The sequence below is a fragment of the Ipomoea nil genome, unplaced genomic scaffold (assembly GCF_001879475.1).
Source record: "Ipomoea nil cultivar Tokyo-kokei standard unplaced genomic scaffold, Asagao_1.1 scaffold2283, whole genome shotgun sequence".
Lineage (NCBI taxonomy): Eukaryota > Viridiplantae > Streptophyta > Magnoliopsida > Solanales > Convolvulaceae > Ipomoea > Ipomoea nil.
Window position 1 is genome coordinate 2,403,335 of NW_017618711.1, and position 21,800 is coordinate 2,425,134.

Below are 21,800 nucleotides of genomic sequence, written 5' to 3' on the forward strand. Positions count from 1 at the left end.
ATCTAGTCAACAGAAATTAACTATTTTGTAAAATCTTCTATGCACCAAAAGCTTTTAAATTTTAAAATGTCTAATCACCTCTTTTTTAGACTTTTTCATCACAATTGGAATCATATATATATATATATATATATATATATATATATATATATATATATATATATGTTAACTACATAAATCAATTGTAAAAAAAAAACAATAAAATAGAGTTTAACACAATAATAGAGGTTCATACTCCAACATAACCAATGAGTACTCGTGCTCCAACAAGTTTTTCAATTCTCACATAATATTGTAATAACAACCAACAAGCGTAATCATAAAAGGAGTTCAATTATCACTGAACTCATTTATTCATATATTTTTATATATAACTCTATAGTTCCACTCATGAATGCAGCATACTAAAGCATGGTACGTCTTATACGCATTTGAAACCCTTTGGAGCCCTGCGTCCACACAGCTTGAGAAGAGTATATATAGCAAGGTCGGCATTGTTGATACGACGAACAATGAGTTTAGATGCTGTGCAAAGACATGTAGCAGTTTGGGAATTAGTCAGCCCTCTAAGGCAGTTGCAGCAAGGCCTTATGGGAATACTGTGATCAATCTGCAATATTGAACCGATCTTCTTGACTGCAAGAGCACATACACCTAACTCTAGTCTGTCCCTTGGGCATGTTCCACCGTTGTTATTAGAAGGTGAGGTAGAGGGTTGGCCACCACTGCTAACATCACTTTGAGGTGACAAAGGGGGTTGGCCAATGCCTGGAGATGGAACCGGAGGTGAGTCACTGCCTGGAGGTGGGCTATTACTTGGAGGTGGGACGGGGGGTTGGCTATTGCCCGGAGGTGGCACGGGAGGTTGACTATTGCCTGGAGGTGGAACAGGAGGTTGGATATTGCCCGGAGGTGGGACGGGGGATTGGCCACTGCCCGGAGGTGGGACGGGAGGTTGGTTACTTTCTGGAGGTGGGATGGGAGGTTGGCCATTGCCCGGAGGTGGGATAGGGGGTTGGTCATTGCCTGGAGGTGGGACAGGAGGTTGACCACTATTGGGAGGTGGGACGGGGGTTTGGCCGTTGCCTGGCGGTGGAACGGGGGGTTGACCATTTCCCGGAGGTGGGACCGGGGGTTGACCATTGCCTGGAGGTAAGACCGGAGGTTGACCATTGCTCGGGGGTGGGATCGGAGGTTTACTACTTCCTGGAGGTGAGACTGGGGGTTGACCACTGCCTGGAGTTGGGACCGGTGGTCGGCCACTGCTCGGAGGTGGGATGGGTAGTTGGTCACTGCCAGGAGGTGGGACGGGAGATTGGCCATTGCCCGGAGTTGGGACAGGGGGTAGCCCATTGTTTGGAGGTGGGACTGGAGTTTGACCACTGTTGGGAGGTGGGACGGGGGGTTGGCTATTGCCTGGCGGTGGAACGGGGGGTGGACCACTTCCCGGAGGTGGGATCGGTGTTTGACCATTGCTTGGAGGTGAGACTGGGGGTTGACCATTGCTTGGAGGTGGGACTGGGGGTTGACTACTGCCTGGAGTTGGGATCAGGGGTCGGCCACTGCTCGGAGATGGGACGGGTGGTTGGTCACTGCCCGGAGGTGGGACGGGAGGTTGGCCGTTGCCTGGAGTTGGGACCGGGGGTCGGCCACTGCCCGGAGGTGTGACGGGTGGTTGGTCATTGCCTGAAGGTGTGATGGGAGGTTGGCCATTGCTTGGTGGTGGGACAGGGGGTTGACCATTGCCTGGAGGTGAGATAGGGGGTTGGCCGTTATTACTTGGTGGCGGAACAGGTTGTCGCCCATTATCAGGAGGTGGGATCGGAGGCTGGACACTATTTGGAGGTGGGGCAGGGGATTGGCTACTACCGGGAGTAGGGGTTTGGACACCATTGCCTTCATTAGTTGGAGAGGTAGGGGGTTGGCCACTACCAGGGTTTGGGACGGGTGGTTGGTCACTGCCCGGAGGTGTGATGGGAGGTTGGCCATTGCCCGGTGGTGGGACAGGGGGTTGACCATTGCCTGGAGTTGGGATAGGGGGTTGGCCGTTATTACTTGGTGGCGGAACAGGTTGTCGCCCATTATCAGGAGGTGGAATCGGAGGTTGGACACTATTTGGAGGTGGGGCAAGGGATTGGCTACTACCGGGAGTAGGGGTTTGGACACCACTGCCTTCATTAGTTGGAGAGGTAGGGGGTTGGCCACTACCAGGAGTTGGGACAGGGGGTCGAGCAGTATTGGGAGGTGGAACAGGTGGTCGGCTGCTACCCGGAGATGGGGCAGGGGGCTGACCTTCACTACTAGGGGGTTCAATACATGTACAAGGAGTTGGGGCAGCTATGGTTAGACAATCAACATGAGCAAAGAATATGATATTGAGGAAAAGGAAGAACGCGGTTGGGGCTTGGGAATTGGAGGCCATGCCCATGAAGTTAATGTAAATATTTGTAATTCCCCTTTACCAGTGAGTTTATTTAAGAGTGTAGTGAAGGTCACTATTTATACTTGAGAATGAAGAGCTTTAAAAGACAATTGCACTTGGAATCTCTAAATTTATACTATTCACATAATTCCCATAAATTTTCATTTTTTGTTAATTCATTTCATGCTAATCTCCTATTATACCTTTAAAGTGTAATTTGGTTAAACCTCATAGACCCTTATGTAATAATTTTATTCCTAATTGGTGAACAAATTAAAGGATTTGACTAATGAGATTATTGTACTGTGCCATTTTTCCATGAATTTATTAAAATGTTAGGCATGTAATTAAAAGTTAATTAAGGGTTACTATTACGTATTTTAATCCAATCAATTGGAAATTCACTCTTGTTATTTGAGTGTGGACTTTTAATTTTAGTAATAAACTACTACAAACTAAATCAATTTGATTGATCTGAGTTAGTGTTTTATATCAACACGTGTACATTTGAAGCTACTGTAACACTTGCCACTATTCCATTATATATATTTTTTAAAAAAATTACAATTATACAAATCCGATTAGGCAAGTGCACTTATCGTTTTGAGTAGAGACGATTGAGTAACGAGTGTTATATCACTCATGGACCATGAGTACTAGAACTAACTTTTGTAAATCTGCGGTGACATCAAGATTTCTAATTGTAGTTGTATTTAGATCGAACTATCTCTCAAATAATAATGGTCACAATACATGCTGTGCATACAGTATATCAATAAGTACGATATTCACGTGCGTTTATACTAAACAGGGATGTGGTCTCATGATAACCCCCTCCCTATGAGTTCATGAGAACCAATCTCATCCATTAAAAAATAAATCTCAAATATCACGAATCAGCAGCAAACTTCTTCTTTATGTTCAGCATTATATCAACATGCAATCTCCCTTAGCTTGTAGTGTGCAAATGTCCAACTCGATCTGAAATTTCGATTTGAGAATCTATGATTTTTTTTTTTTTTTGACTATTTAATTTCCAATTCAAACAATTTTGAGATTAGGGACTGCATGAGTACTCCATCAAATTTGGGACTGGTATAGAGAAATATAATATAGTGAAATATATAGTAGGTGCATAAATGGTTGTATGTAGTGATTGTGGGTGAAGGTGGTGTGGTTGTTGCAGGCATAGATTCAGTAATCACTGGTACGGTTTAGATATATTAACAACATTAGAGATTATAGAACATAACTAACAATATTATATTGTCAATTGACCAAATACTTTGTGGTTAAGCGGCATAACTATGACTTTTTCAAATGGGAGGTCACAGGTTTGAACCAGAATATTGACTCTTTGTGCTTCAATATGTTGAGAAAGTATGTATGAACAGATACTACTATACATTGCAATAGAGTTCTCGTCAAATAATAAGGGAGCTCAGAGTGGCAAATAGATAACAAGGGTATCAACAACATAGTACTAAAAAAAACAATATTATTGGCATGGGCTTTCTTTGCTGATAACAAGGTTCCACATTAGCAGGCAAGGGGCAGTACAATTGTACAAATAGGAACATAGTTAGGCCGGGTTTGGAATATTTAACCTGGATTTGGGCATTCATGGAATAGATTATTCTCCCCCTAAGCCTACGTGTGCCTCCCATGGTTCTGTATTATTTGTTTCAAATAAAGAAACATGATTAATTGATCTAATGCTATAATTTCATTTGTAGTCTCTAAATTTAGACTATTAACATATGGGCATCTTCTTATCTTAAAAATCACACCAAGCTAATTCCCATAAATTTTATTTTATTTTTCATTATTTCATTTCATGGTGATTTCCTATTAATTTGGTTAAGCCTCAAAGGCGAGTTGGGAAACAGAAAATTTGACTAATGAGATTGTTGTACCCTGATACTGCCATTGTTCCCATGAAGTTATTAAATTGTTAGGCATGTAACTAAAAGTAGATGAAGGACTACTTAATATAACCAAATTAAAATTAACTCTCGTAAATTTTTTTATTTTAGTAATTACAAATATTTGTGTGAGAACATTTCACATATCTTGATCAATGAGATGGATTTCAAAAAATCAGTATGCATGTTAGGGCTACTATATTAAGGAAACACAAAAGATTTTCACATTATATTAAATAATTTATTACATTAAAAATATTAATTTATTAAAGAGAACTTTTAGTAACACATTTCAAACTTCTTAAAATTAAAGTTATAATGTATTTGTATTTGACTTTTAAAATCCGTTTTGTGAATTAAAAATTCGCAAAAATGATGATGTCCTGATAAATTCAATCATTTTTATTAAATTAAGTCACTATTTTTTGTTGAAACAATTACTGAATTAAGCCATCCACTATTTAATATATAATTAGTTATATACAATTTAAGCGATTATAACACCTACATCCACTACGTAGTCCATTCATTTATTTAGGTATACACTTAGGACAACGTGTGAGAATTCACTTTGTCAACGTACGTCCTCCTAGTGCTGACAACACTATACATGATATAACTTTTTTAAGAGGGTGAACCATGTGGGATAGTTCTGGTAGAACATGCTTATAGTTAAAAATTAAGGACTGATATGATATATCTATTTAGTAGATTAACGATTAAGAGTGGTTAAAAAATAATGACAAATGGAGTTTGTTTTATAGATATTACAAAGAGTTAATTCCAGCGGAGGTCTATTGTCTTTAGTGGCAATTCTAAATTTAGTTTTCGATTATAATTTTTATCTTTATTTTAACACCCTAGGCTATCATATTTTGAACACTGTTGGTCTTTTCGATGATTTTTTCAGTCAAACCCTATTTTAGGCAACTATATTTTCGTCTCTTTAATTTTTTTTTTAATTTTTTCAAAGAGTTAATTCCAGCGGGAGGTCCTTTGTGTTTGGTGGAAATTTCAAATTTAGTCTCAGATAATCGTTTTTGGGCATTTAATAACCTATACTATCATATTTTGGATAGTTTTTGTCCTTTTGATTACTTTTTCCTGTGAAACCCTATTGTAGATAATGATATTTTTGTCTTTTCAATATATTTTTAAAAATTTTCACTTTTCTGTGTTGCAGTTCTTTTCCCCCTAACGTTAGTCTCTTTCAGTCGTGAATTGCACCATTTCCTTCAACCGAGTCTTCATCTCTTTCAACCCGACCCCAATTTTTTCTTCATCAATGATGATACGGAGCACGTGAGGAACTCCGAGTGCGGGAGAATCATTTTGCAACGCAGTTAGAAAGCTCAAGATGTTGCCATCCCGTCGGCTTCAGTCTGACCGCTATTATTTTAGCCCATGATTATGTGAATTATCTACTATAGCTGTAAAGAGGAAAAAAAAAACCTCTTCTTTAATTTGTCATTAAAAAAATACCCTTCCTAAGTTAGGATTTTCATAGAGCTTAAATGTTCATATTGTCACCTTGAATTTAATCTTATTTTCCTTGTCCTTTGTTATAATTTTGCACAAAGTGTTCTTCGTTTGATTTATTTGTGTGTTTAGGTGTAATTCTTAAAGACCTAGATGAATTGAATGATTTTTGGAGTATTTCGAGTGCATGACAAATGGAGTTTGTTTTATAGATATTACAAAGAGTTAATTCCAGCGGAGGTCCATTGTCGTTAGTGGTAATTCTAAATTTAGTCTCAGACTATAATTTTTACCTTTATTTAACACCCTAGGCTATCATATTTTGAACATTGTTCGTCTTTCCAATGACGTTTCTAGTGAAACCCTATTTTAGGCAACTGTATTTTCGTCTCTTTAATTTGTTATTATTATTATTATTATTATTATTATTATTATTATTATTATTATTATTATTATTATTATTATTATTATTATTATTATTATTATTTTTCCAATGAGTTAATTCCAACGGGTGGTCCTTTGTCTTTTGTGGAAATTTTAAATTTAGTCCCAGACAATCGTTTTTGGCATTTAATAACTTAGACTATCATATTTTTGACATTTTGGTCATTCTGTTGCTTTTTCCTGTGAAACCCTATTTTAGATACTGATATTTTTGTCTTTTCAATTTATTTTTAAAAATGTTCACTTTTCTGTGTTGTAGTTTTTTTTCCTGACTTTAGTCTCTTTCCGTCGTGAATTGTACCATTTCCTTCACTGGACTCTTGTCTTCATCTCTTTCAACCCGACCCCAAGTTCTTCATCAATGATGATATCGAGCATGTGAGGATCTCCGAGTGCGGGAGAATCATTTTTCAATGCAGATAGAAAGCTCAGGATGTTGCCACCCCGTCGGTTTCAGTCTGACCGCTATTGTTCTAGTCAATGATTTTGTGAATGATCTAATATAGCTGTAAAGAAAAAAAAAAGCCTCTTCTTTGTAAAAGTACCCTTCCTAAATTAGGGTTTTGATAAGAGCTTAAATGTTTATATTTTCACCTTGAATTTAAGTTTATTTTCCTTGTTACTTGTTATAATTTTTCGCAAAGTGTTCTTCATTTGATTCATTTGTGTGTTTAGGTGTAATTCTTAATGATTTAGATGAATTGAATGATTTTTGGAGTATTTCGGGTGCGTGTAGAGTCAATGGGAGCCAATTAGAAGCAATTAAGATGGGGGCAACATCTCTTAGAGAACCAAATGTTGTTCAATGGTCTTGGTCATTTGGACAAATTAACCAAGGCAAAAGTGGAACAAAAGAGCAAGAACTTGAAATTCTCGCACAACTCGTCCACTGCTCGGTATTTTGACTATATCTCAGCGTAGGAATGTCTGAATCAAGTGATTTTTATGCCATTGAAAAGATAAATTGAACTACTACAACTTTGATGAAGATCATAAACACGAATTCAAAGGATTCGGGGATGAAAAAGGGCCTTGAAGACAGACAATGTGCATAGGAATTCTGCCCGATGGGCAAGGGCACAGACACTACCGTACCTATAATGAGGTGGCAATGTTTTGCTAGGCGAGGGCATAGGCACACTCGTGCCAGAGCCCTTGCCTACCCGGTGGTTTTTTAATTAATTTGAGCTCCTTTTAAGCAAATTCTACTCAGTTCTGACCCATTTTAGAATCCTAGTTGCTCGCTGTTTTTTTTTTTTTTTTTTTTTTTTTTTTTTTTTTTTTCATATTTTTAGGTTAGATTAGACTTATATTTTGATTTCTAAACATTTTGGAAGCTTGGATTGATGCATTTAACCTTGGATTTCAAGGATTTCATATCCATTTCCAATATATATCTTCTTCTCTTTATTTCCTTTGCATTTTATTTTTATTTTTTTTAATTTTTTGCTTTGATCTTATATCTTGTGTTTGTTAAGGAATATCTTGTTGCTTGTAAATATTGTGTTATTTTTATTATATATGTATGATTAGTTCTCCTTGGAGGGAGGTAGGGACGTAGGCTTTGTGTTTGATGGATGACTTTGAATTGGTTGAGCTAGAAGGAAAATTGATACTTAACCTTGATGGTGTTGATTGACATATTTGAGTCCAAATTAAGAAGTTATAACCTAGTCTAATTTCAAGGAGTTGATCAACCATGCTTCACCTTTGAGAATAAGGGAGTGTGTGATGTTAAAAACACAAGTGTTCGATGAAATCCATCTTAGACAAATAACAAGGAGAATAAGCTTAAATTCAAGGCTCTCGGGAAATATTATTCAGCTTATAAAAGCTCACCCACTTGTCTTTGTTGTTACAGGATGCTCAGACTAGAGGACGGATCCATAGATGTAGGGTGGCACGTGGGGCACCACTCATCTCGCATCTTTTCTTCGCTGATGATATCTTGCTTTTCTTTAAGGCTAACATGCAGGAATCCATGGAGGTGAAGCGTTGTTTGGAGGTTTATGAACATTTTTCAGGGCAATCTGTTAACTTTCATAAATCTAGTATCTCTTTTAGCCGCAACACTAGTATGGGGGCCAGGAATGCCATTGCTATGGGACTGGGTGTTGAACAAGATGAGGATTTCAGAAAATATTTGGGTCTCCCCTCAGTTATTGGTAGGAACAGAAAAGCTGTTTTTTCATATGTTGAACAGAAGTTAAGACAGAGGTTTAGTTCCTGGAATAAGAGGCTACTTTCTATGGCGGGTAAGGTGGTGTTGCTTAAGAGTGTTGCTCAGGCAATGCCTACTTATACCATGAGTATATACCTGTTGCCTGTGACTTTATGTACTTCGCTAGAAAGATTGATGAACAGGTATTGGTGGGGTAAGAGTAACACTGTGGATAGTATTCATTGGATGACCTGGGATAAGATGTGTGTGCCGAAGAAGCATGGTGGTATGGGTTTTAAACGTCTACATGATTTTAATTTGGCTATGTTAGGGAAGCAAGGATGACGTCTGTTAACCAACCCGGAATCTTTAATGGCCAGAGTTTTTAAGGCGAGATATTTTCCTGATGCTACTTTTTATGAGGCCACTTTGGGTGGTAATCCGAGTTATGTTTGGAGGAGTATAATGGCTGGCCAGGAACTTATCCGCAATGGATGTAGGCAAAGAATTGGAAATGGAAGAACCACCAAAGTTTGGTCCCACCCCTGGTTACCTGACCCACAGGATCCCTTTGTACTCTCGAATCAGGATGCCCAGTACTCTGGCTTGGTGGTGGCGGATTTGATTAACCAGGAGCACGGGGATTGGAATCAGGAATTAATTACACAGCTATTTGCCCCCAGAGATGCTAGTTTAATTTTACAAACCCCGGTGAGTGTGGATTTTAAGGATGATTGGTTTTGGATGGGGGACTTCAGGGGACTATATATGGTTAAAAATGGGTACAGGCGCCTAGGGGAAATTCATACCCCAGCTGGCTCAGTTTGGAATAACATATGGAAATTGCAAGTTCCCCCCAAATTGAGGGTTTTTCTATGGAGAGCTCTCATGAATGTTTTACTAACCATTACTAATTTAGTTAGAAGAAGAGTGGAGATCCCAAATATTTGCCCGACTTGTGGATTGTTTGAAGAAGATGTTTTCCACATTTTATGCACTTGCACTTATGCTAGACGTGTGTCGAATGTTTCACAACTCCAAATCCCTAACTTTGATGATTATGATTTTATGCAGTGGGTGGAGGTTTGGTTGGGAGGCTCAGCAACATCTGCTGTTTACCTAAAAGATCATATTTGTGGAATACTCTACGAATTATGAAGGGCTCGGAATATGGCTGTCTGGGATTTCGCGATGCCATCTCCTTTGCATTTGTGCCGTGCGTTCCACAACTCCTGGGCATCCTGGACTGCGTCCGAAGCACGTCTACGCATTGCCACCTCAGCGTCGGATACCACTCCACTGCCTGCCGAAGCGATCCATGCTCCGCCATTGCCACCACCGGTGGACACGGTGTACTGCAGCACGGATGCTGGGTTCTCGGGCCCGGATCGCTCCCCAACATTCGGTTTCTACGTGCGCAGCATGGATGGCGCCTTTGTCGCAGCGGCTAGCGGCCCTCTTGCTTGTCCTTATGACCCCCTCTTAGCTGAAGCCATGGCGATACACGAGGCCCTTTCGTGGTTGCAAGAGCATAACTACCACAATGTTCAGATCCTATCAGACTGTGCGGTTCTCGTTGCTAGTTTTCGGGATGCCGGTTCTTATCGTTCGTATCTTGGTATTGTTTTAGATTCGTGTTTGCGTTTAATTAATTCTTTTCCAGCTTGTTCTGTTAAGTTTGTACGCAGAGGCTCCAATTTGGTAGCTCATGCTTTAGCTAAACATGTAAGTGCGGTAGAGGCACGAACTGTCTGGAGGGATTCACTTCCTCCTTTTATTTCTCCTGCTATGATATAATGCAAAAAAGCTTAAATTCAAGGCGAAAATATGAACATTTAAGCTCTTATCAAAATCCTAATTTAGGAAGGGTATTTGTTAATGACAAAGAAGAGGCTTTTTTGTTTTTTTTGTTTTTTTGTTTTTTTTTTTTTTTTTGTTTTTTGCTTTACAGATATAGTAGATAATTCACAAAATCATGGATTAAAACAATAGCGGCGAACTCATTGAAAAAATAATAATATAAAATTAAAGAGACAGAAATATAGTTGCCTAAAATAGAGTTTCACTGGAAAAGTCATCAAAAAAACCAACCGTGTTTAAAATGTGATAGTCTGTGTTAAATAAAGGTAAAAATTATATTCTGAGACTAAATTTAGAATCACCACTAAAGACAATGAACTTCCGCTGAAATTAACTCTTTGTAATACTATAAAACAAACTCCATTTGTCATTATTTTTTAACCACTCTTAATCGTTGATCTACTAAATGGATACATCATATCAGTCCTTAGTTTTTAACTGTAAGCATGTTCTACCGGAACTATCCCAAATGGTTCACCCTCTTAAAAAAGTTATATCATGTATAGTTTTGTCCGCACTAGCTTGCTTGGAGGACGTACGTTGACAAAGATGAATTCTCACACGTTGTCCTAAACTCCTAATTAAGTGTATACCTAAATAAATTAATGGAGTACGTAGTGGATGTAGTGTTATAATCGCTTAAATAGTATATAACTAATTATATTAAATAGTGGATGGCTTAATTCAGTAATTGTTTCAACAAAAAGAGTGAGTTAATAAAAATGATTTAATATATAAGGACATCATCATTTTTACGAATATTTAATTCACAAAACGGATTTTAAAAATCAAATACAAATACATTATAATTTTTTTTTTTTTTTTGGTTATATTAAGTAGTCCTTCTTCTACTTTTATTTACATGCCTAACACTTTAATAACTTCATGGGAACAATGGCAGTATCAGGGTACAACAATCTCTTTAGTCAAATTTTCTGTTTCCCAATTCGCCTTTGAGGCTTATCCAAATTAATAGGAAATCACTATGAAATGGAATAAAGAAAAATAAAATAAAATTGTGGGAATAGCTAGGTGTGATTTTTAAGATAAGAAGATACCCATATGTTAATAGTGTAAATTTAGACTCCAAGTGCAATTATACCATTAAATCAATTAATCATTTTTTTTTTTGAATGTTACTTACTCGATCTATTAAATTGTAGCATCTGTTCAAACATAATTTCTCAACCTAATGAAACACAAAGAATTAACAACACTTCCATTAAGGCTCAATCTCATGACCTCTCACATAGAAGATGTCACTATATGCCATCTGAGCATAAGGTGCTTGGTTTAGATCAATTAATCTTGTTTCTTTATTTGAAACATATAATATAGAACCTGGGAGGCACTGCACAGGTAGGCCTAGGGGGAGAATCTATTCCATGAATGCCCAAATCCAGGTTAAATATTAATTCCAATTGTACAATTGTACTGCCTTGCCTGCTAATGTGGAACCTAGCTAGTGTATTTGAAACTGTGAGGCTATTCCACCTAATATCTTTCTACTCTCTCCGTCTCATTTTATTTGTTCCGTTTGATTAACGGTATTTGACTAAAGTTATTTTTAATTCAATTTTTCATAATATTAAGTTATGTATTTTAGTATATAAATTTATATATTTAGAAACTATATTAAAAATACTATTAAATATTAAAAAAATTAAATTTAAAAATAATTAAAAATTACTCAAGACAAAGAAAACCCTTGCCAATATTGTTTTTTTGAGTACTATGTTGTTGATACCCTTGTTAATTTTTTTTATTTTTTTTTTTTACCAAGAACAAAAATTTATTAGCGGCATATAGCACGGTGGGAGGCGAAGCCCCCAAGGTCGTACAGAAGAGCTAATTTGGCCTTAGAAGGTAAAGCATCAGTAGTGCTAAAATACATTGAAGAAGGGAAAGCAAAGCTAGACTCTGCAAGAGCATCTGCAACCCGGTTTGCCTCCCGGTAGATGTGCTTAATCCGGGCATTCTACGAACTTAGACAAGATCAAATGAAAATCACCGCATCCCTTATCTTCCACGGCAGCCTATCCGTCCTCGAGACTGTCAAGTCAACGAGCACTCGGGAGTCTACTTCAACCTCATAAGGACGTTTGGCGAAAGCTTCACACCACTGGGCAGCAAGCTGGAGAGAAAGAGCCTCGGCTTCGAGAGCTGAGGAGGCTTCGAGACGGAAACAAAGCCCCACCACGAGCTGGCCACACGAGTCTCGCAGGCAGGCTCCTCCCGCTGCTCCATCAACAGTGTAAGCCGCATCCGTGTTTAGCTTTAAACTCCCCGCCGGTAGTGTAATCCATTTGATCCAAACTGTTGTTCTTCGCGGAGGAGTGCCAAAGCGTGCCACAAGACCAGCCTCGAGGAGGAAGTCATCCCCGGACCTTTGCGTCGACAGCTTCGTGAGAGAGATATCAAGAACAGCTCTCTTCTAATCTTACCCTTGTTATTTATTTGCCACTCTCCCTTATTATTTGAGTACCCCAAATACTGTGACTATTGATTTTGAGAAAAACTCTGCAATGTATAATAGTATCTGTTCAATGATGATGAAACTATTTTCAACTACAATTAAAAATCTTGATGTCACCGCAGATTTACAAAGGTTAGTACTAGTACTCATTGTCCATAAGTTATATAACACTCGTTACTCAATCGTCTATATTTAAAACAATAAGTGCACTTGTCTAATTGGATTTGTATAATTGTAAGTTTTTTAAATATAACGGAATAGTGGCAAAAGTGTTACACTAGCTTCAAATGTATACATGTATGTATTGATATAAAACACTAACTCAGATCAATCAAATTGATTTAGTTTGTAGTAGTTTATTACTAAAATTAAAAGTCCACACTCAAATAACAAGAGTTAATTTCCAATTGATTAGATTAAAATACGTAATAGTAGCCCTTAATTAACTTTTAATTACATGCCTAACATTTTAATAAATTCATTGAAAAATGGCACAGTACAATAATCTCATTAGTCAAATCCTTTAATTTGTTCACCAATTAGGGATAAAATTATTACAGAAGGGTCTATGAGGATTAACCAAATTACACTTTAAAGATATAATAGCAAATCAGCATGAAATGAATTAACGAAAAATTAAAATTTATGGGAATTATGTGTAAATTTTAAGATAAGAAGACACCCAAATGTGAATAGTCTAAATTCAGAGATTCCAAGTGAAATTGTCTTTTAAAACTCTTCACTCTCAAGTATAAATAGTGACCTTCACTACACTCTTAAATAAACTCACTAATTAAAGGGAATTACAAATATTACATTAACTTCATGGGCATGACCTTCAATTTCCAAGCCCCAACCATTCTCTTCTTTTTCCTCAATATCCTATTCTTTGCTCATGTTGATTGTCTAACCATAGCTGTCCCAACTCCTTGTACATGTATTGAACCACCTATCACACCTCCAAGGGTTTTCCGGATACCCATTGTGATCGAATGAGTGGTCAAAAAAGGCGTTTCCGGCCGGATTTAGGGCGTTTCCGGCCACATTTTGGTGGTCGGAAAGTCTGTAATTTCCAACCGTGTGTACATGTATTGAACCCCCTAGTAGTGAAGACTGACCCCCTGTCCCACCTCCTGGTAGTGGAAATCTCTTTTGATATAGATGCATGTTAATATAAAAGTGGATCCATGACCAAATAAAAACTTAAACCTTTCCTTGGGTATACGCAAGAACATAGTATTTCTGTTAGCCATCATGCTTCTGTGGATATTTTTTGCATTTCTTGAAACTGAATTTTGTGTGGCCAAAGGCTATTTTTTTGGATCTTTTAGATTTTTAGTAGATACAGTTTGGGAACTGAGTTTTGTGTGGATGATCTTTAATTATAATTAAACACTAATAGCACTGTTTCTAATGCAAAAAGAATGGTTACTCAAATGAAAAGGCAGCCTCAAACACTTTCTTAATGTAAGAATCCTGTAAAGTTATAAATTTATTATGCTTTTTTTCCTTGTGCATCATTATTGTTGCCGGAAACAATACAACCTTTATTTTGTGGAGGTGATTGGCTCCGACATATACATACAATTCAAGGACTTATCAAAATAAAGTAAATTGTATTCGTTTTTCTTCTTTTTTTAAAAAAAGAGAAATTATACCAAGAAATTTATCTTCCGGTATTCAACTCATGAAAGTAAGTTATATACTTTTTCTTTTTTAATTTAGCATTCTTGACTTATTTTTTGTTTTGAATTTTTTAAATTGTGTAAATGTATTGTCACATAACATACTTGTCTATTTTCCAATAGTCGATATTGTTATTGTTACGATTATTGCTAGCAATTACTTTCATTTGTTATCTAATATTATGCATACTTTTTAATCATTCTTTGATTTGATGTTTTGAACTGCTTATCTTGGAAGAAATATCTTAAATGTACAAGAAATCAACGACCATTGTTGTTGTAGACTTGTAATTGTTGTGAAGCTAAGTTGTGAACATGCTTTGAACTTTAATTTGAAGTTTGGACTTTTAAATTTTTTAAAGTTTTTATTTTTTTATGTATTTGTTGGTTCCGGTAGGGTCAAAGAGAGTCTAGAGGGGGGGGGGGGGGGGGGGAGGGGTGAATAGACTCTAATCGATTCTTTTCGATTAATCTCCTTTCGGAGATATACGCAGCGGAGATAGTGTTTTGTTTTAAAATTTCTTTGCACACTTTCGTGTTAGTGAAAACTTAACGTTTGGTCGATATGATATGATATGCAAAGCACGAAAGTAAAAGCGATAAGTAAAGAGAGATGGACAGAGAGATTTTTATAGTGGTTCGGCCAACTCTGCATACTGCACTCTTCTTTCACAACTCGTGAAAGGGTTTGCACTATCACTCCTAGTACAAACTACTTCAAGCTGACTTCCTTGATCATTAAGCCGAACAGCCACTTGAAAGGTTTTTCAACTCCTCGAGTTTACTCCGCCTCTATCAACTTCTTCCTAAGCTGAGATGTTGGAAAGATAATCTGATGTTTCTCCAACAGGTTGAAGCTTGTCTTGATGTCTGGATAGATCTTCACTTGAGAAAAATTACAAGACTGCTTCAAGTTGTGAAGTATTAAGATGAATATGCCTTTGAAAAACTTCACAACTAACACTGGTTATGAAAAGCTTTTGGAGATGAAACTGTTTGAAGAGCTTTTCTTAGGATTGCATGAGCGAGTTAACCAGCACCTTCTTCAATGGTGAAGAGAGGTATTTATAGGTGGAAAAATCCATCCGTTGGAGGGAGATGAAAATTTCAAACCTAATAACCAGTGTGTATTACTCAGTTGGCAAAAGGCATTTAATGCACTTGTACTGTATAGCCGTTGGAGCCAAAAGCATTATGGCTTTTGTTGTCCTTGATTTCTGACAAGATGGTACAAGTCTTTTAATGCTCATTGTCTTTAGTGAAAATCATTCCTAGGACACTTTTTGTCCGAATGATTTGCCCATCTGAGTGATAGACAACATTCTCATTGTTTCCTTTAATGAGTGTTGTCTTTCTACAAGTCTGTCCTTGACTTGTTCACTTAGGAATGAGGAACGAAAGATTGTCCTCATCTTTCGTCCTTCCTTCTTAGATGAAGGTTCCTTTTGTAAAAGCAGTCTATTCGAGACTTGCTTTAATCCTTCTTTCGTCTGGAAGCATCTTTCAATCATCTTATTGTCTTCAAATCTTCATGTAGACCTATTATGCTAGTCTCGTGCATGATTTAACATCTCATGCCTTTGTCATATGAGACTTGTCTAACAAACGAAAAGTAGGGGTCTACATTCTATGACAGTTTGGTATCATCAAAACCTAAATACACTTGTTCCTAACAGTATCAATAAAATATTTAATTTTTAATATTAATTGAAGCATGAAGTTAAATAGGTCAAACTCGAACTTAAAAAGTTTGAGCATCTCGAGCTCGAGCTCAACTCGAGCCATCTCGAACCGATCTTCGGCCCAAGTTCGAGCTTGACCTCAACCTCGAATAGTCGAGTTGAGCTCGAGCTGCTCAAAAATTTTTTTAAGCTGAGCTCGAGCACACCAATTCTTATCGAGCTCATGCTCAAACTCAATCCAACCCAATTCAAGCTCGAGCTCGGTGATGAGGACGTTTTTCACGCATCCATCAAGTATCAAATTATAGTACAGTGTTAAGATATCGTTCCACTGGAGATGGCTCTTGTATTGTTAGGAATTGTTGCAAAGTGGAGTTAAGAACAAGCTAAAACTACCCTTTTAGAAGCTAGGCCTATCGTTAATGAGATGGTTTGATACGAACAAACTAATAACAAATAAGACGATTAAAACAAAGGACCAGGACTTGGTCGATTCAAGCTAAGATGTCAAATATTACACTAATATTAGGGAATTAAACAAGGCATAAGGAAGAGAGATGCACAAAAGTGTCCAAATACCACTCTCGTAGCTATTTGGACTTGCAACCTATCCTTAAACTCCACTCTCGTGACAATTCAATCCAAGGTTGCCCAAGCAAGAACACAAGGCATAAATTCTCCTTAAAATTAATACCCAAAATACTCTTGTATTGGGCATTAATTAAGTGTGTGAATCTGTGGCTAGTGTACAAGCTCTACTCTCGTAGCAACAAACACACTCCAAATAAAGCATATAATTGGGATGCAACAATTATACACAATTTCACTACAAACCCAAATCACACATCAAACCCTAGATCTCCCATATAATCCCCTTTATGCAATACAACTCAAATAGGCATCAATAGCAAGAAATCAAACCAAATCCTAGTCCTAAAGCACTTAGCTACTCATAATATAATAATAGAAACACAATATTAAAGGAGTAATTGAAAGCATAGATTAAAAGTAATGAGAAGAGATAAAAAGAACACTTCTCTATTGAAGCCTTGAAATCCAAGATTTGCAATGTTCTTGAGCTTGGAAAATGGAAATGAACAAGTAATCTACACTAATCTAAGCTATTCTAAAGCTAACCCTAGCTATGGAGTGAAAGAGAAATGAAAGATATCTTTTTTGGGGTGGAAAAGTTCCCTTTTTAGTCAAGGGACCATTTTGGTAATTACCTTTAAGGGTGGGCAATTCGGATCAGTTTTTTTGAACCGAACCGTACCAAACTAGTTAGATTCGGTAATATACCGAACAACCAAATGGTAATAGATTCTTGTATACCGAACGGTTCGGTAAAAACTCGAACCGAACTGAATTTGTTCGGTAAAAAACTGAACCGAACCGAATACCGTTTGAACTTTGGATTGCTATATATATATATATATATATATATATATATATATATATATATATATATATATATATATATATATATTAGACTTTGGATATGGACTATGTAAACACCATAACACATAATATAGAACTTTTGATAACAAACCATAAAGAAATCAAATAAAACATTTACGAGAGATACCCGTGAGAATATGAGCTGAACGACAGAGCAAGCAGTAACGGACTTGCATTTACTTATTATTTTATTATTATTATTATTATTATTATTATTATTATTATTATTATTATTATTATTATTATTATTATTATTATTATTATTATTATAATTATTATATTTTTTAAAAAATCAAACAGTATTCGGTTCAGTTCAATTTTTTACCGAACAATTCGGATCAGTTTTTTATCGAACCGTTCGATATACAAGAATCCAATACCGTTCGGTTGTTCCGTATATTATCGAACCAAATTAGTTCGGTTCGGTCTGGTACGGTTCAGTTCGAGAAAACTAAACCGAATTGCCCACCCCAAAGTTAATTACCAAAATGGTCCCTTGACTATAGCGAAATTACCAATTTGGTCCCAAGTTAACGATCAAACAAACGGAGAACCAAATTGGTTAAGATTTTTAAAGTTGAGAGTCTTAATTGGTTAAAAAAAAATAGTCAAGCACCAAATTGGTAATTTTGCTATAGTCAATGGACCATTTCGGTAATTAACTCAATAAAAAATTTAAGAGTACTCTTACATATATAAACGACATTGATGTTCCTTCAATTCATCAGCAGGACGTTGACAAAGTGAATTCTCACACATTGTAAAAAAATATCTACCGAATTTTTTATTTTTTATTTTTTTTTTTGGAAAAAAAATAATTGAATAGTACGTGGCAATAGTGTTACACTAATTTTTATTTTTATTTTTTGAAAACAGTGTTACACTAAAATAAAAGAGTTAATTTCTTAAAAATACGTAATAGTAGCCCTTATTTAACTTTTAATTACATGCCTAACATTTTAATAAATTCATTGAAAAATGGCACAGTACAATAATCTCATTAGCTTAGTCAAATCTTTTGTTTACCAATTAGGTATAAAATTATTACAGGAGGGTCTATGAGGTTTAACCAAATTACACTTTAAAATGTATAATAGGAAATCAACATGCATGAAATGAATTAACGAAAAATGAAAATTTATGGGTATTATGTGTAAATTTTCAGATAAGAAGGCACCCAAATGTGAATAGTCTAAATTTAGAGATTCCAAGGTGAAATTGTAGTTTTAAAGCTCTTCGCTTGCAAGTATAAATACTCACCTTCACTACACTCTTAAATCAACTCACTAGTAAAAGGGGAGTTACAAATATTTACATTAACTTCATGGGAATGGCGTCCAATTCCCAAGCCCCAACCGTTCTCTTTCTTTTTCTTAATATCCTATTCTTTGCTCATGTTGATTGTCTAACCATAGCTGCCCCAACTCCTTGTACATGTATTGAACCACCCATCACACCTCCAAGTCAACATCCGGTCCCACCTCCAGGCCAACCTCTGGTCTCACCTCCAGGCCAACCTCCAGTCCAACCTCCAGGCCAACCTCCGGTCCCACCTTCAAGCCAACCTGCAGTCCCACCTCCGGGCCAACCTCCAATCCCACTTCCAGGGCAATCCCCAGTCCCACCTCCAGGCCAACCCTCAGTCCCACCTCCGGGGCATCCTCCGGTCCCACCTCCGGGGCATCCTCCGGTCCCACCTCCAAGCCAACCCCCAGTTCCACCTCTAGGCCAACCTCCGGTCCCACCTCCAAGCCAACCTCCGATCGCACCTCCAGGCAAACCTCCGGGGCAACCCCCGGTCCCACTTCCGGGCCAACCCATGGTCCCACCTCCGGGCCAACCCCCAGTCCCACCTCCAAGCCAACCCCCGGTCCCACAGCCAGGGCAACCCCCGATCCCACCTCCGGTTGCACCTCCAGGCAAACCTCCGGGGCAACCCCCGGTCCCACCTCTGGGCCAACCCCCGGTCCCATCGCCAGGGCAACCCTCGGTCCCACCTCCAGGCCAACCCCCGGTCCCACCTCCAAGGCAACCTCCGGTCCCACCTCCAAGCCAACCCCCGGTTCCACCTCCGGGGCAACACCCGGTCCCACCTCCGGGGCAACCTCCGGTCCCACCTCCAAGCCAACCCCCGGTTCCACCTCCGGGGCAACACCCGGTCCCACCTCCGGGGCAACCTCCGGTCCCACCTCCAAGCCAACCTCTGGTCCCACCTCCACGCCAACCTCCAGGCCAACTTTCGGTCCCACCTCCAAGCCAACCCCCGGTCCCATCTCCTAATGGCGACACTGAAAACCAACCTAGTACACCACCTTCACCACCACCTCCATCTCCATCTCCATCTCCTTCGCCGCCACCATCACCACCTCCTCCATCTGATCCATCTCCACCACCGCCACCACCACCACCTCCTCCTCCACCTCCCCCTGTCATTGGTACATGCCCAATAATAAAACTAAAGTTGAATATATGTGCCATTATATTAAATAAGATAACTTTTATCCCAGGGTTTACTCGCCCAATTGTGGCAAGGCCTTGCTGTAGAAACCTTAATGGACTTAATAATCTCCAAGCTGGCGTTTGTCTTTGCGCAGCAGCTAAACTCAAAGTTCCCGGCATCACCAATGTCAATGTCAAGGTTGCTATAAATGTTCTTCTCAATGCATGTGGACGCAGCCCTACAAATGGTTTTAGGTGTTAAAGATGTAGCATGTTTTAGTGTGTTACATTCTTGAATGGAATGATATATATAGTCTATACAAAAATATATGAATAATTGAGTTTAGTGGTTCATATAATCATCTAAACTCCTTTCATGATTACGTGTGTTGTCATCATAATATATATATATATATATATATATATATATATATATATATATATATATATTTGTGAAGATATTTGGTAAAGTATGACATGTGTGGTTATTACGATGATTTTAACTATTCTCTGGTCATGTTTCCTTTATGATCGATTAGATTGTAGATCAGCACTCATGATGTTTGGTTTCATGCTTTAAATCTTGATGCCACATGCAAATAAAATCTTTTATGCTAAAGGCAATTCGAAATTTGAGACAATAATTAATTGGTAGAATATTTTTTTTTGAAAATAAAGAAGCTCATCATTCATTTAATCATAAGCTGAAGGGATTACAAATAGAATGAATGGAATGGTATATCATTACTTACAATCAGACATAGAAACAATTTCCCTAGCAATGCTACAAAGAACTTAAATCGCAGATTGTTTCACAAATTTGAAGCTGAATTCATTAGATGAATTTAACGCTTCTTTAAAATCATTGAAGAATTGATCAAATGTAGTCAAGACTAACTTTGGTTGAAAAGTCTTGCGCACCACCTGGGTATATGTTTTTCATACGTCATTCATTGACAATATATCAGATGAAGAAGCTCTTTTACATTGTCATCTTTGTCACCCAGGATGAAGTTCACATATGCCATGACCAACTTATATATTTCATACTTATGGAGAAAAGAACTTGCCAAAAGAAACCAGAGGAAAACAAACTCGTCACACAAACGAGAGAAAAACACAGAAAAAAACAGAACACGAAAGAAAAGAGAAGCAAGAGTACGCCTCTTGAACTTTATTTTACGGATTCACGGGACAAACTATTTCTTTATCCAGATCTGGTGGAATCCTTAAGCTTTAAATCTTTGGAACTATCACAACTTTCTTAAAGGGTTGGTGGCTGAATCGGCACTGGACTTTATTATGAAACTAAACAAACAAAAACAAAAGAAAATAGGAGACTGCCGGTCAAGAAATGAAGCTCCGTGGCCAAAGGCCGACGGTCACCAAATGAAGAAATGCCCAAAAAAGAAGCAAGATTTTGTGAGACAGAAAGAAAATATTAATGCAAACAAATAACATAACAAATAAAAGCAAGATTTATTGGTATACAACTTATATATTGCAACATATATGATTTTATTATTAAGCCTGGATTGAATAATATAATATTTTACTTGGTCATTCTTTCTGTTTCTTCAATTCTTCCCTTTCATACAAAAGGGGTTGCTAACTCTGCAAGTATGTACTACTTCTATAGGATTACTACTAGAACCACTAGTCTATGCAGCATAGTCAAATCAATCTATATCAAGAGAAAATGATACTACGCATGCTCTGAGGTTGGAAGTTCCCAATTATGATGGATCAAATTAAACCACTTTTCACAA

At 37.6% G+C, this 21,800-nt stretch overlaps 3 protein-coding genes across 7 annotated transcripts; 2 read left to right on the plus strand and 1 right to left on the minus strand.

The window, feature by feature from the left end:
- The first annotated feature begins 251 nt into the window (after positions 1-251).
- On the plus strand, positions 252-1,971 carry LOC109151120. Of its 5 annotated transcripts, XM_019299039.1 has the most exons (4): positions 252-804; positions 853-942; positions 1,123-1,152; positions 1,483-1,741. In XM_019299039.1, exons 1-4 carry the CDS (start codon positions 775-777, stop codon positions 1,666-1,668), a joined length of 336 nt encoding a protein of 111 aa, XP_019154584.1. In that variant the 5' UTR covers positions 252-774; the 3' UTR covers positions 1,669-1,741. The 5 variants fall into 5 exon arrangements, 1 of the variants encoding a protein (XP_019154584.1); XR_002049261.1 differs by lacking the exons at positions 252-804; positions 1,123-1,152 and adding an exon at positions 1,213-1,392 and having other exon boundaries at positions 829-1,062; positions 1,633-1,741; XR_002049262.1 differs by lacking the exons at positions 252-804; positions 1,123-1,152; positions 1,483-1,741 and adding an exon at positions 1,753-1,971 and having other exon boundaries at positions 829-1,062.
- Positions 1,972-9,601: 7,630 nt separating this feature from the next.
- Positions 9,602-10,228, plus strand: LOC109151178. Its single transcript, XM_019299096.1, has one exon. The coding sequence runs from the start codon at positions 9,602-9,604 to the stop codon at positions 10,226-10,228; it is 627 nt and encodes a 208-aa protein (XP_019154641.1).
- Positions 10,229-19,231: 9,003 nt separating this feature from the next.
- Positions 19,232-19,865, minus strand: LOC109151179 (uncharacterized membrane protein YFL067W-like). Its single transcript, XM_019299097.1, has 2 exons — positions 19,374-19,865; positions 19,232-19,315 (listed from the first exon to the last, which is right to left on the minus strand). The coding sequence occupies exons 1-2, from the start codon at positions 19,863-19,865 to the stop codon at positions 19,232-19,234; spliced, it is 576 nt and encodes a 191-aa protein (XP_019154642.1).
- Between the last annotated feature and the right edge of the window lie 1,935 nt (positions 19,866-21,800).

Excerpts from the sequence above, each read along its gene's own strand:
- LOC109151120 (XM_019299039.1), top strand. The coding sequence starts at position 775 with ATGGAACCGGAGGTGAGTCACTGCCTGGAG. Across the intron at positions 805-852 it reads AGGTGAGTCACTGCCTGGAG|GTGGCACGGGAGGTTGACTA; the intron begins GTGGGCTATTAC and ends TATTGCCCGGAG. Across the intron at positions 943-1,122 it reads GGATTGGCCACTGCCCGGAG|GTGGGACCGGGGGTTGACCA; the intron begins GTGGGACGGGAG and ends CATTTCCCGGAG.
- LOC109151178 (XM_019299096.1), top strand. The coding sequence starts at position 9,602 with ATGGCTGTCTGGGATTTCGCGATGCCATCTCCTTTGCATTTGTGCCGT.
- LOC109151179 (XM_019299097.1), bottom strand. The coding sequence starts at position 19,865 with ATGGGACCGGGGGTTGGCTTGGAGGTGGGACCGAAAGTTGGCCTGGAG. Across the intron at positions 19,316-19,373 it reads GACCGGGGGTTGCCCCGGAG|AGGTGGAACTGGGGGTTGGC; the intron begins GTTTGCCTGGAG and ends AGGTTGGCCTAG.